Source organism: Manduca sexta, chromosome 16, assembly GCF_014839805.1.
Source record: "Manduca sexta isolate Smith_Timp_Sample1 chromosome 16, JHU_Msex_v1.0, whole genome shotgun sequence".
Taxonomy (NCBI): Eukaryota; Metazoa; Arthropoda; class Insecta; order Lepidoptera; family Sphingidae; genus Manduca; species Manduca sexta.
In genome coordinates, this window is record NC_051130.1 from 8,730,238 (window position 1) to 8,744,365 (window position 14,128).

At 34.8% G+C, this 14,128-nt stretch overlaps 1 protein-coding gene across 3 annotated transcripts in view; it reads left to right on the forward strand.

Annotated features, from left to right (window-relative positions):
* The window catches only part of LOC115448505 (high affinity cAMP-specific and IBMX-insensitive 3',5'-cyclic phosphodiesterase 8), a 226,816-nt gene that overhangs the window by 55,683 nt on the left and 157,005 nt on the right, over positions 1-14,128 (forward strand). Inside the window, exon 1 of one of the 3 annotated variants that reach the window (XM_037439134.1) lies at positions 4,611-5,175. The exons of the other annotated variants lie outside the window; for them this stretch is intronic. Coding sequence (XP_037295031.1) covers positions 5,154-5,175 — 22 coding nt within the window. The 5' untranslated portion in view covers positions 4,611-5,153. Of the gene's footprint in view, positions 1-4,610; positions 5,176-14,128 lie in introns of those variants that run through there. 3 annotated transcript variants of the gene reach the window in all.

A 14,128-nucleotide genomic window follows, 5' to 3' on the forward strand; every position in this document is an offset into this window, starting at 1 on the left:
TATTGTTTGGTACGCTACACTTTTATGGAAGCTTGAAACACGCGTTGAAAGGTAAACATTTGGTGATCCTTATTTCGTTTAACATAGAGTCGATATTGACGTGTTTTCGATGAGGTTCGCGTCATCCTTCAAACCGTGGGTTATCAGCCATTATCTTTATCAAGGCAATGACGCACGGACGTGACAAAGGAGCACTAATTTACATGTAGGTATTTATTGTAGGCCTATCTAAGTCTCGCGATATACCGGCGAAATCGTTCTTAGTAAAACATCGCATCAAATTAAAGTATTTTTTTATTGCTTTGAATGACGAGACGAGCTTGGCGTTCGCCTGATGGTAAGTGATACGACTGCCCATGAACAGCAGAAACATCATCCAACACCTTAAATTACAAAGTATTGTTTGGTATTCCACGCTCGCCATTCTGAGACATGAGATGTTAAGTCTTATTATGCCCAGTAGTTGTACTGGCTACAATGTCCTTGAAACCGGAACACAACAGTGACTACACACTGTTGCTTGGCGGCATAAATAGACATTGCAGTGGTCCATACCCAGGGGGACTCTCACATATGAAAGACCACCAGTAGAATAGTAGAGTTTGGAGTGAACTGAGTACACAAGAAAGCGGTAAGATGTCTATTCTTACCCGACGTTAACGCATACATCACTGCATTGTATAGAGCGGATTGTCAGATATGCTTGATGAAGAGACCATTTCAGATATATTCATTACTACCTCGGTACATTACTGCCTCGGTGGCGTAGTTGTATTACAGTAGGAGTGTAGTGCCAAGGTCTCGGGTTCGATCCCAAGGCTGGGCAGTGATAATAGGTTATTCTACTCAGTATCGGCCGTTTGGAATTTGAGCCCGATATGGCGATAGCCTTGCACCCTATCCTGTCATAGGACGGAATAGCGAAAAGTGAGTGTACCAGTTGCGCCTCTGCCGACCCCTTTGGAGATAAAGAACTCATGGGACGGAATACACACTGCGAAAATTGAGTCCACCAGTTGCACCTCTGCCTACATCTTTGGGGATGTAGGGAACTTATTTTATCTTCTGTTCCAGAATATATTATACTACGTATTCTGACTACACAAATATGGGCTGCATGATGCAGCTTATTCTTTAAAATTGAACGTTATCTATCGCGAGAAAAAACTCAAATAACATCATAATAAACACAATAGTATGTCAAAAATAAAATGTTTATTTTGCTCAAATATTATATGTATACTTTAGTACACATTTTAAGATATGTAATCAGCAGTGCTTATAAAAAATAAAGTACTGGTAAACATGTGTTTGCTAAGTTAACTATATAGTCACAATAGATAAAAAACGTATGGTTATATAATTTATTTATCTCAATACATACAAGTTAGTTTAAAAAAAAAATAAAGATGCAATAAAAAGCTATAAAAACCGGAACAGATATTGTCAAGGCTTTGGTATCTTCAGGACATTGGCATAACTACGCGGTAAAGGGCCTCTCAATCGGATGGGGCACCTCCTGATATGAAAAATATGTACCAGTAAATCCTTTTTCCGGCGGCCATTTATTTATTACGCCACTGAAGTCTGTACAGTATTCTAGCACAGTACTATTTGACAATTTATTGCTATATGCCAACATCTGTGTCCTTACACAACGAGGTAGAGCATCGCCCGCGCCGGCCTGGGTGGACTGGAGAGCCGAGATGAAAGGTTCATTTAACAATGGCTCGTACGTAAACCATCGTATCTGTAAAAATAGCGATATTCACTTTTTTAACATAATGTAAGTTCTGTTTACTACCAAAACCCATTAAATGAAAGTAAGTAAATGATTATTAATGAAGTATTTTTTCGCTTATTAACTTTTGAATTAAATGGGTTTGGTAGTAAACAGTACCTAGATAACGAAACGCTAAAATGTGAATATGGCAATTTTTTTTATTATATTTTACTTAGGAGCCATCGATAACCCGATTCCAGCCGACTTCCCTTTATGTAGAATTTCTGTAGAATCTAATTATCATCAAAACGATTTGCAGTCTGCATTTCTGCATATTAGACCTGTGTTATATCGGTTTCCCCTTCGGAAAGTTTCACCATTCGCCACTGCTAGAGAGGACCAGTCTGGGAACGGGACAGTCGGCGCGATTTAAATCTTAACTCTAGGTTTTTCAAACTTTTTGAACCTTGAAACTGAACAATTTTTCGAATTTTATCGCGGTAAAATCCGAAAAATATTTTAATTCAATGTCTAACATTCGTCTAAACAAAATCATTTTTGAACCTTTATTTATAGGACACCTTTTTACACAAATAGGTATACATATTTTAATTTAATATTTATCTATATCAATCAAAACCGGACAGTAATCCGATGAATTTGATAGAGATCAGTACACGCACCTATTAAGACGTCATGCTGATTATCTTTACGATAATCATCCATAAACGACTTCTATGACATTCCCTAGAATGCGCGTAACTCGTGTATGTTAGGGGTACGTAATCTGTATAAAATTGTTTTTTTTTATTGCTTTGAATGACGAGACGAGCTTGTCGTTCTCCTGATGGTAAGCGATACGACCGCCCATAAACAGTAGAAACACCTTCCAACAACTTAAATTACAAAGTATTGTTTGGTATTCCATGCTCGCCATTTTGAGACATTAGATGTTTTATCTTATTATGTTCAGTAATTATAATGATATTTCAACATAGACTCTAAACTTTAAAAATGATTATCGTAGCAGACCAGTTTGATAACGGCCTTAGAGAAACAGTGTTTTTTGCTAGAAGGCGCAAGTTTAGGTGTAAGGAAGCTACTTTACTAAACATGGACGGAAAAAATACTTAGTGGGGCTCAACCAAGCTTAAGATATTTTTGTCTAAAACATTATTACACCACTGGCGAAGGGTAACACAATTCCCGCACATATAACACAATTCCCGCCGGTTTCCTTTTCGTAATTAAGATATAATCTAATTATTACCATAACTATATTCAAGCCACATTTATGCATATTATTAGTGCCTATAAGTTGTGTTGGGTTCTCATTCATCAGATTTCACCCTTGCCACTATTATGCACTAACTCTAGCTATTACCATTGTAGTAATTATTTCTGTTTATATGAAATTGACGTAAGTTTTGTCGTAACATACCGTGCGGTCAATGACATGCAGAATCATTTTGATATTGCGTTAATAAATGAAACCCCGTATTCGCCTTTATCTTTGCTAACATTGTGCGAAAATTATCCATGAATAACAAATATTTTCATCAAAAGTAAAACTAGAAGAGTTTTACTTTTCTGATTTTTTTGTCATTCTGTAGTTTAGAGCGAATATGGCGCGTGCGTGTATTTCTGATTGCAAGTGTAACATTGCCGTTGCGATGGATTCTCTAAGAGTAGCAGAAGTGGCATTGGGTTGACTAAATTGAAAATTACTTTTTATTTGTGTTTATTTTGTTCGAAACACACTTTTATATTTTTCATCTACGTTTCGATTGTAATGTTATTTTCAAGAAGATATGTCAAATTGGCCTTATTTTTTCAAGGTAATAATTTCATATTTTACTGTTGCCTACATTGTTTGAAAAAATTGCCACTATGTTTTTTCTTATTTTTCATTTACATTTGTCTCAAGTCATGTGATTACACAATCGTAGATATTTCTTATTTACTCTTACGTATAAACAGTGCGAAACTAGCTCGTGGAATGTATTCTTACATTGAGATACAGATCCCGTCTACACAGACATTGTATGATGAATGTTGGCTGTGTTATCTTTTATATTTCTTTCCCTGGGCATAAAAATGTCGGCTATCTTATAGGGTGGACTGGACAATGACTTTTTTATTTATTAAGCTCGATATTTATTGATTAACAATCCTATATTGGTCTTAAGATTTGTACTTTGGGCTTATTTAAATACCGTTTAAATCTGTCAATATTATATAATCCTACTATAGGTCAATGATATTGCGTCTTGACATAGACTGACGCGGAACACAAATCGGACTGAGGCTACAAAAGTTTTTACCATACTGTTACCATGTTTCGAACTATTACTTTTTTCATCATATTTATGCCAACTGCCAACATTACAAATACCTTGAAGTTTTCTCAGTCAGCTATAGCAACGTAACACGAAATAAGTAACTAGACAAATCAAATTCAAGCTGATCTGTACGTAATACGAAACGCACCAACCCTGGGAACTTAGCTTGGAAGTGCGGAGTGAGAATGCAAGTTGCAACGTAGTGTCGTACGTGTCTAGACGGTATCGATTCTTGTCGGGATAGTCTGTCGAATTAACAATGAGATGTTTTCAATTACTTTTGTTTGTATCGTAAAGAATTTAAATGGTAACCCTGAGTGTGCTTTGTGGTTCAACCATAAAATCGTTTTACAATTTAATTTGAAATCTATATCTCTTTCTATACGTGCTGTATTCATGTGGATATTGAAAATTAATTCTCTGTGTTAACACAGCCCCCATAGGCTGTGTCTAACTTCGGCGCTGCCACCAACTCTAACACAGTAAGAGTATTAATATATCACTATAGTTTATGTACACGCGTGGTCGCGGCATGCGTTTGCGCTTATCAAGCGGCCTCCAGTCCCGTGCATACCGACGTTCGCGTCACACAATTATACATTATATATTTTTATTATAAAGGAAACAGTGAAAATGTGCCGTCGTTCCAATACGCGAAGTCGTGACGCGGTAATCGTAGAGTACATAACATGAATAAAATAGAATGTCTCGCTCAATTACAAGGCTCAAGTGACCCATAACTTGAACCGGCGATAGACGGGACGAGTGACGTTTGCGCAATTTCATTCTGCCGCCGTTTTGTTTACAGCAAATGTATCGTATTCCATACGATAACGTGCCGCGATCACATTCTACTGTGGCGATAAACTGGATTCGATTCGCGTATTTCGATTATAAAAAGTGGACGGTGCAACCCTAGTGATTCAGTTAATAACATCGATTGTGGTTCTAATGAAACGGTAGATGTTATCGATATATCAGTCTCACCTGATAATTGTTGATTATTGAGTTGAGAACACCATGGAGTGATTGGGGAACAATGTGATTGTTTTTCAGTGTGTGGTGACGTGTGTGATAGTTAAGTTGACATGGAAGTTGACGGAGACGATGGTACGTACAGAAAACTATTGAAATATATATTTCAACACCTTCGGTTAAGCCACATAATGCGTCGCAGTGTTGCATATTTGTCATTCAATAATCATAAATAGAAGTAACTAATCTATATCAGAGCGACAGTAGCGAATACATATTTATTACCAAATAATAATTGCAGTATATTTTTATTACGGTATCATTGAAAAAAATACCTGGTTTCCAATATCTTAATGAGATCATAAAGTAGATGATATGAATACAAATACTAAGCATGACATTGCAGATTGTTCTGAGTGTGGTTTTTTTTTATAATAAATGAGGACAAGAGTAAGACGTTCTCCTTAGAGCCCCCACGACTGCCCAAGAACAGTAACAACAATTAAGAACTAAATAATCAATTAAAACAACACTTAATTTAATGGTTAAAGGATTTAGACTATAACAAAACTGAAAAACTTCGGGAACAAATTATAAGAGACTGGTATTTCGATAGTTGCAAGCACACTACACACACACGCGCGCGCGCACGCACACACACACACACGCGCGCGGGCACACACGCACACAGCGCCCTAATTAGATTGAAATATTGTTACATATATTTAACTAATTTCTCACCTGTTGTTATTGTTTAAATTTCTAGATATAAGGATGAAACTCTCTCCTGACATACAAGTATAGGCCTTAATTAATTACCTAATTCAGAAGATTGTACCACAATGTTATATTGTAATTACTAGTGCTAAATAAAGTATTGAAGTGTTGTACGTTTTTATTATTTTTATAATAAAAATTAACATTTTATTGTATTAAAAGACCTGTAGCACTCTTCACTCTTAGATAAGTCTCATTTATAGACTAAACCGGACTATGCTAGTATTTTAGAAATAAATAAGTGTTTACTGAGATGCGCTGATCTTCATCGCTCGGTGTCATAAAATACGTGTGACTGTTGATTTCCGGCTTACAGGAGTTGTAGTGGTGGCTGTGATGGCGGGGAAGTCTCTTGCGAATAATTTAATAATTAAACTTAAATTTTGACTTTATTTTGGGTGTTAGACAAATTTATAGCATTTAGTTATCACGATTCGACTCCAACGCAAGCGTAGTCCAAACCAGGCATTACTTCTTAGTAAGAAGTCTGTTTAGACCCTAGTCCACCACGCAGACGTAATGCTTGATATGACAAACATTTTACAAGCAAACTAGATTTCAAAAAAAATGTATTCACTATTACTTTGATGAACTCAACAATTAATTTATAATAATATCTATAAAGCTAAAGTATTTGTTTGTTTGAACGCGCTAATCTCAGGAACTACTAAACAAATTTCGTTTTTTGTCACTTGTCAAAAGCTTCTCCTGCTCCGGTTATTATTTTTATCCCGTACATTTTTTTTATGCGAGCGAAGCTGCCGGCAAAAGCCAGTATTACATGACACTCCTACCATTAACTCAAGACTACTTTATATTTTAGCAAAGATGCAATTATAAACCGCAGAGTAACTAGCAGTCACTTCAACGATATATGTCATCTTTTATTTAAAAAAATCTGCATACAGACTGACAGACAACGCATACCATAAAATGATCTCTACCACCGTGTTTTAAAGAGTTACTTTTATAGCAAAGGAAAGGAAACATTTTTAAGGGACTTATACTTAATATGTTGATGATGTCAGAAATTCCATTGAGCATACGGCCATATGTATAAAAAAATTGTATTACTATAATTATGGAACATTCAAAAGCCCAATTTAAATTCATAAATCAATTTATAATTAAATAAATCAAACTCCCAACTCTGTTAAAGTTCCAGTCGCTATACAATAACTATAGATGGTGAAGATACAACGCTCAGCGAGGGCAAACCACAAGGAACTAACAAAATTAAATGTTTGACTTGATAAAATACAGTTTTGACCCAGAATTTACCATTTTGTCATACTAGTTAGGTCAAATAGTTGCCGCGAACTATTCAATTACAAACTTGTGCATAATTTAAGTTGAGCGTAGTTCTGTAAGTCAAGGCAAGTTAGATATACAAACCGAATTACCTTTTTATCCGTTCACATAAATTGTATTTTGCTTTAATGAGGCAGCTAATTTTATTTACGGCGTATTTTTTTTTATTGCCTTAGTTGCTAGGTAATTTAAACATAGGAGTTGAAGAGAAGAAGGCTCACCATTACAAGTCAAAGATCGGAAATAAAGACAGCGTAATACTATTAACGCCTCTACACACAGACAGGTACGAATGCGTATGTATGTGTGTATTTTTAATTCCCTAATTTATGTAATTGATTCTTTCCTCACCCAATTAGTTTCAACGTTGAATCTCAACGGAGATCGGCCAAGTACGCACAAGTGTGTGCACAATGCACGGGTGCACTCCGTTCCTCACTCATAGTCCGGTGACACGGCAATCCGACATGACCGGAGACCTGGCCTAGGACTTTACATGCTTTTAATTAAAATTAACATAGTATAAGTCTTGCTTAATGGAATAACAACAAACTTTCCTCTATTCTCATGTCAATGTACATAAAATATGTTCGAATGAAACACAATAGTTATGAAACATGTAATGAAAACAAAAAGTACATCCAAATATTTCCTCGACATCACGTATAAAAAATACGTATAAATATCCGCGATACAGCGAACTGATCTAAACGCATGATATTAGATTGATAATGCCACGCGTTTGGGATATCGCGCGTACCTGTTGTAGGCAAAAATCAATAACACTGTTTACCTGGCTACCTAGATAACGGCAGATATTTTTGTTACTCGGGCTACCTGTTAAATATTGTTGAAAGGTGGTTATCGTATCCAGTGTCGACAGACGTTAAATATTATCGAGCAGTTTTAAATTTTTTTGTTACTTCTGAACGCAATGGTATATTTTATTTATATGATTAAATTATAATTGCCCTTCGTTGTTGTTGAGTTGTGTTTACCGTGTTTTTATACAAAATTACCTTGAATCAGTAAAATTATTCTGCACAGAAGCGAAGAAGCTAAAAGATTCCAAATATGTAATTTAAGTTCAGTTATTAGGGATTTCCGGCCGTTAATCCGGTAATATGAAGTATGAAACGGTCAAGGTAATATCTACTTATCTTAATGGTAGATAAGGGCCAGATTACGATGCATCTACCGTAGCTACCGTGTACCTAGTCATCAGTCATTGACCGTTTTTTTTAATACTTTGAATGACGACACGAGCTTGCTGTTCACCTGATGGCAAGCGATACGTCTGCCCATAAACAGTAGAAACACCACCTTTAATTACATAGTATTGTTTGGTATTCCACTGCGCTCACCATCCTGAGATATGAGATGTTAAGTCTTATTATATCCAGTAGTAACACTGGCTATAAAATCCTTCAAACCGGAAGACAACAGTGACTGCTTACTACTGCTTGGCAACCGAAAAAGACATTACGGTGGTACCTAACCAGGCGGGCACCCATGAGAGACCTACCACCAGCATCACACTATTGTATTGGATTTTACCTGTTAAAATAGTCGTATGTCGAAATAAATATATAAACAAACCTTACTGTAGTTAATTACCTGAGTTACCTTAGACCTATCACCAGTAGGCAGCTTTCATGGGGATATTCCTCTTGGATCCCCGTCATACATATTCAAGGTAGACGGAGAGTATGTCCGATTTTTACCGACTAAAAACCCCATTGTGGTTTTATCAGGACTTTAGAATGACTCCGGGACGTCGAACCGAAAACGCCGAAAGAGACAATGACCCTCACTGATAGATTTTCCAAAAATCGCTAATGCATTCTTTACACCATTGCTAAACGTAACTCACCTCCTAACCTTAGAAATCTTAGGTCGTCCCCAAAACCGCCTTGATACAAAATCATCCTTCATTCCGTCACATATTTCAAGACCGAATGGTACATAAATAACCATTAATTTACGATACATGTAATAGTCAATATCAACAATGGCTCCGATTTCTTTTCGAAACAACATAATTACCATCTTAAAATAAACTGAAATACAACTTCATTGTGAACATGCGTGTGTCCAGAGTGTGAACAATGTTTGCTGTTTCGTCTTCTCTACACCAAATATGGCGGACTTTGGCAATTTAATAACGAAGTGTAATTACCCTGTATGACCATAAAATATAATTATGTAAACATGATATTTGGAGGGTTAAAATGTATTTGTTTCTGAGGAGGGTCGTTTGACCTAAATACCGATTTCAAAGGAATCGATAATCTTTTCTAACAGAAATGCTATATTTATTTCTAAATATACTATATTAATTTATTTATTACTGATTATTTACATCATAAAATACAAACGTGTGGAGCCAAACACAATAGTTGTATATATGATTTTTCTTTATTTTTTTTTAAATCTTTCAACCTGTCATTATTTTGGTGTATGAGATCTTTGCAGCTTACATTAGCTTTTCGTCTGATCTATAACGAGAGAGTCTGCTTCTTGTCAGGTGAGACACCATTAGTTTTCATCTTTCATGAAGCTGTTGTTTTATTTTATAATCAGTTAATACATACCTAAAATTATAGCAATATAAATCCGTAAAATTACCTTCAATTCATTTGATAACAATTTTAATTTTTTTTATATGTTTTTACATATCTTTGATCGATTATTTCTTTTACAAAACAGTTTCTGCAATATGTGGTATAATAATAATATGTATATAAAAACTTTAAAAGGCCAAAAGATGAACCTTGTTGCAATAAGAGTCCAAAAGAGCCGGTGAAGTATACAGTCGTTAAGGGATATTTTACGGAATCAAAATAATCATTTCATTTCATTTCAGATAATAAGATTATAAATTTGAAGATCAATTTTATTTCTTTGTAATTGCTTCATTTTTTTAAATATTTTTTAAGCTTTTATCGATTACCTCTTTCTGTCAATCATTAGCAAGACTCAGTACCAAGTTCCGCTTTTCTACGTACCTTTCACCGCAGTCAGACAAAACATATCTCTAGAGAAAAAAAAGTTTTTCACATTAGAACTCCGCGGTAGTAATAGAAATGATAAAAATAATACTGTAAAAATATTTGCGCCTCAATTCGTCTTTGATCTGGTATCGTGCCAAATGTCACACGTCGCATCGACATTGATCTGGCGTTAACATTGGCTTTTATTTATTTTTGAAAATAAACAAATGACGTCATACCTAATAGTGGAATAGTATTTGTAAAGACAATCGGTGCACCAAATGTAACGAATAAGTTTTAATAGATTATATACCAACAAGAGGAATATTATTTCTATTTACAATTCTTCTCTTGAGGAACTGACGGCCGAGAAGAAAAGACACTATTCGCAATGAAAGTTGGAGAATGATAGTTGAACAAAGACTCGTCATTAGACAGTTTTTGACATTTTTGTACCTACGCGACTACCGACCGCTCAAGTTATTACAATTTTGCACTTTCCCAATATCACTACACACTTTGACCGACTGATTGGCTTATTCTTATTAACACGTACTAATCGACTATGATATTTAATAGGAATCATTCGTTAATGCACAAAATAGAAAATGTAGCGAGTGAAATCGAAGTCCCACGTAGTTGAAACTGGATAGACACGAAACTGGATAGACACAGACTGATCCTTTAACGTTACATATACACGACGCATACTTACGTGAGCCACTATACTGCCCTGCTAAGCACAAAAGCAGTGTACCAGGGATAGCTTATTTCGAGATAATCGAAGTTTTGTAAATATAGTTTTGTATGTAAAACCGAGATAGAGAATCTCTTTTAAGGTATTTTTTTAAAAAGTTCTAATCAAGATACAATTATTTAGGTAAGTTCATTGGATGGGTATTTCTTTAAGCTAAGATCTGACGATATAAAAATCAAGATTTTGTTTTTTTCTAAGACCGCTTTTGAGCTTAGCACGGCAGTATAGCGGGTTTCAAACATCTTTATAAGCAGAATTCAAAGTTCAAACAGTGCTACTACCATTTATAGGCGTTCGTGACGCTTGCCAGCAGACGAACGGCTAGCTCGTCTCGTCATCCAGCACGAAAAATATTTGTAAGTAAATATACGTTCATATAATTTTGCGTTTACACGTGGGTACAGTAACCTCGTCCCGTCTTATAAGTTGTCATAACACATTATGTAGACAGACAAAAACAATACATTAATTTTGGCACCAATGAAACATGCAAAACAATAGCAAAATATTTCACCGACGCAGATTAATAGACATTTTAGTAAAGTAAAAGGGGAACTTACAAATTGTTACAGTAATTGATTTCAACTAATTGTAATAAGACGTATGGAATTTATTCTTGCAATGCTTTGCATCAAATTACTGCTTTATAAGGAAATGTGATGTGTTTTGAAGGATATCAAAGGTGACAAGATATCAATATTCTGGTTTCAAATTATAATTATTATGAACTAAAATATTTGAATACTGCTTAGCAATAAGAAGAACATTAGCTTGTATAAAGGACTTCACATGCCCTCAAAATTCCTATAAACAACTTCTTAGGTATGCAGGTTTCCTCAGAAATCTTTCTTTGCGGATAAAGCAAGCAATTATTCACAAAGAATACTCACATAACTTTAGGAAAGTCAGACCTCGCCCTCGGGTTTTGAACCTGCCGACATTCGTCTCGGCAGTCTATACAACTCCCAACTAGACTATCGTCGCTTATGAAATATAAACCTTAACACAAAAGTCTCCAAATGACCGCTACGACTGACGCACTTAAACCATCAAGCATACTTCAACATACATTCCCAAGGGAATCTCGTAACCTAAAATACCCTATATGTGTGAGCATACGACGCGCCGGCAAAGTTACGAGTTCTCTTCAAGTTTGTACGAGATGGAACATTAGATTATTTAAATAAGTTGCTATGTTTGCCCTTAATCTTGAGGGAAACTTGGATAATCAAGGAAAAATATAATGTACTTATGAACTTTGTTAACGTATGCTGATATATGTATAACACCAATAATACCTATGATTTGAGTCTTTTAACTTTGCAAGATGAGTATAAATAAAATATTTTTTTAGTGCTATGTCCCCGTGGAATTAACTTACGTTCACAATGTTTCCAAATCTGTATGATTCTAGGACTTAAGTAAACGATTCTATTTGATGAGACGACTCACAGAGAGATGACTATAATTTATATGGTGCTAAAAACTCAACGACAATTCAATAATATGGCATATTGAACAATAATATAGATAGAAAGATTCTTTTTCATATGTGACAGATGATTCTAGATATATCAAATTTGTACTGTCAACCCTTATCATGCCTTCATCGAAATGCGTCTACTGGTTTGAATTCATATGTGAGGGCTGATTTTTCGATATTCAGATAAAGGTTATCCGTGAAATAAATTATAACCTGACTGAATATAAAGCTTAGACAATTGAACAATTATATTCATAGTACTCTCATTTCTAGTTCGTGCATTTTATTACAAATAGTTTATATTTATAAATATTGAGTCATTTATCACTAAAATTAATACAAATACTCGCCTATTTGTTGTTGAATAATTTTATTCTACTTCATTGTTTTATATTACTTTGTTCTCTTTTTTTAATTACAACCTTTTATTGTATAAATATCGTACATTAATGAGATTATATAGAGTCGCACGATACTTTCGATCTCGCAACACATTCCTTCCAAGACTTGTAGAACTGATGACAGTCTTCTGTCGGATTGAATGCTTAGCCGGAATCAAAACAAGAGTTTTACATCCCGCTCATAGCGCTCTGGGCTACGAAGACCTTTAATTCTATCTTAACGTAGCACGAGATAGTAACTTTACTGCATCTGATGAGGCCTAAAGAACATGTCGACGAGCAAACCCTACTTAATATCGGCCGGAATTATGCCGGTCTGCTTAATTTAATGTATCACTATTTATTAATATTTGTAAAGTTTTGTGTAAAAATTCAGTGTTGAAATAATGTACCTTTGTTGTTCATGTTTCCGGAATTTCCATTCAATATGCCTGGAAAAATATTTCACTGCCTGGCTTAAAATATCGGTATGAATTTTTGTAACAGGTTTATTATATCTGGCATAATATTGTTCAGAATCTTTACTGTTTGTTTTCGATATTTCCAATTTAAATGCAGGTGTGGTGTATTGTAATTTAGTAGACCATTTGAGGGCTCATCCCTTCCTAGAGATTGGAAAAACATGTTTTTTTTGGTACATAGTTGTGTCTGTTTTTCTATGTGTTATGTGATATGAAATTTCGTTCGCTAACACCTACATTATCAGAATCATCGTGGATGCTTTGTCGATCGCAAAGGAATAAAATGTAAATATATGGAGAAAAGGGATAGGGCGTAACCCAATGGAAATTAATTCCTCAGGTATGCCTTCACAAGCTGTTACATCACTTTTGTTTTCTATGAAAAAGTGGTACAGTCAGGTACATAAGTAACTGAACAAATCCAAAACTTCAAATCGCTAAACACATAAAGCTTAATCGAAACATTAATTATCGTTGTGTGAAGTAAAATAAATCCTTTTATTTTATTTTAATGAAGTAAAACTGTTAGTAAGAACACAAAAATGTTTATTACATTAGAAGAATAACGTTACATCTTCAAAATGTCAACTTTTTAGTAGAGCGCCTTAAAGTTTAACGCGCAGATATTTGCTTTTAACTCAGGTAATACACACAAGAGCCATTTAACTTTTTACCATATGTTAGTAGGACAATACTGTTTTATTAAGTATCATTAGAATAAGTTATAAGGAGAATAAGTCGTTATGTAATTTTGTGAAATTATTGTAGGTACATTAGGCAGATGAAACATTATTCGATTGCTGTAACCCAAAAAAATACGAGGAAAAAATTATCAAAAGTATACCAATGGATAGATTACGTTGATACGCCAATAGAATCATTTTGGGTATATGTGATAAAACCTT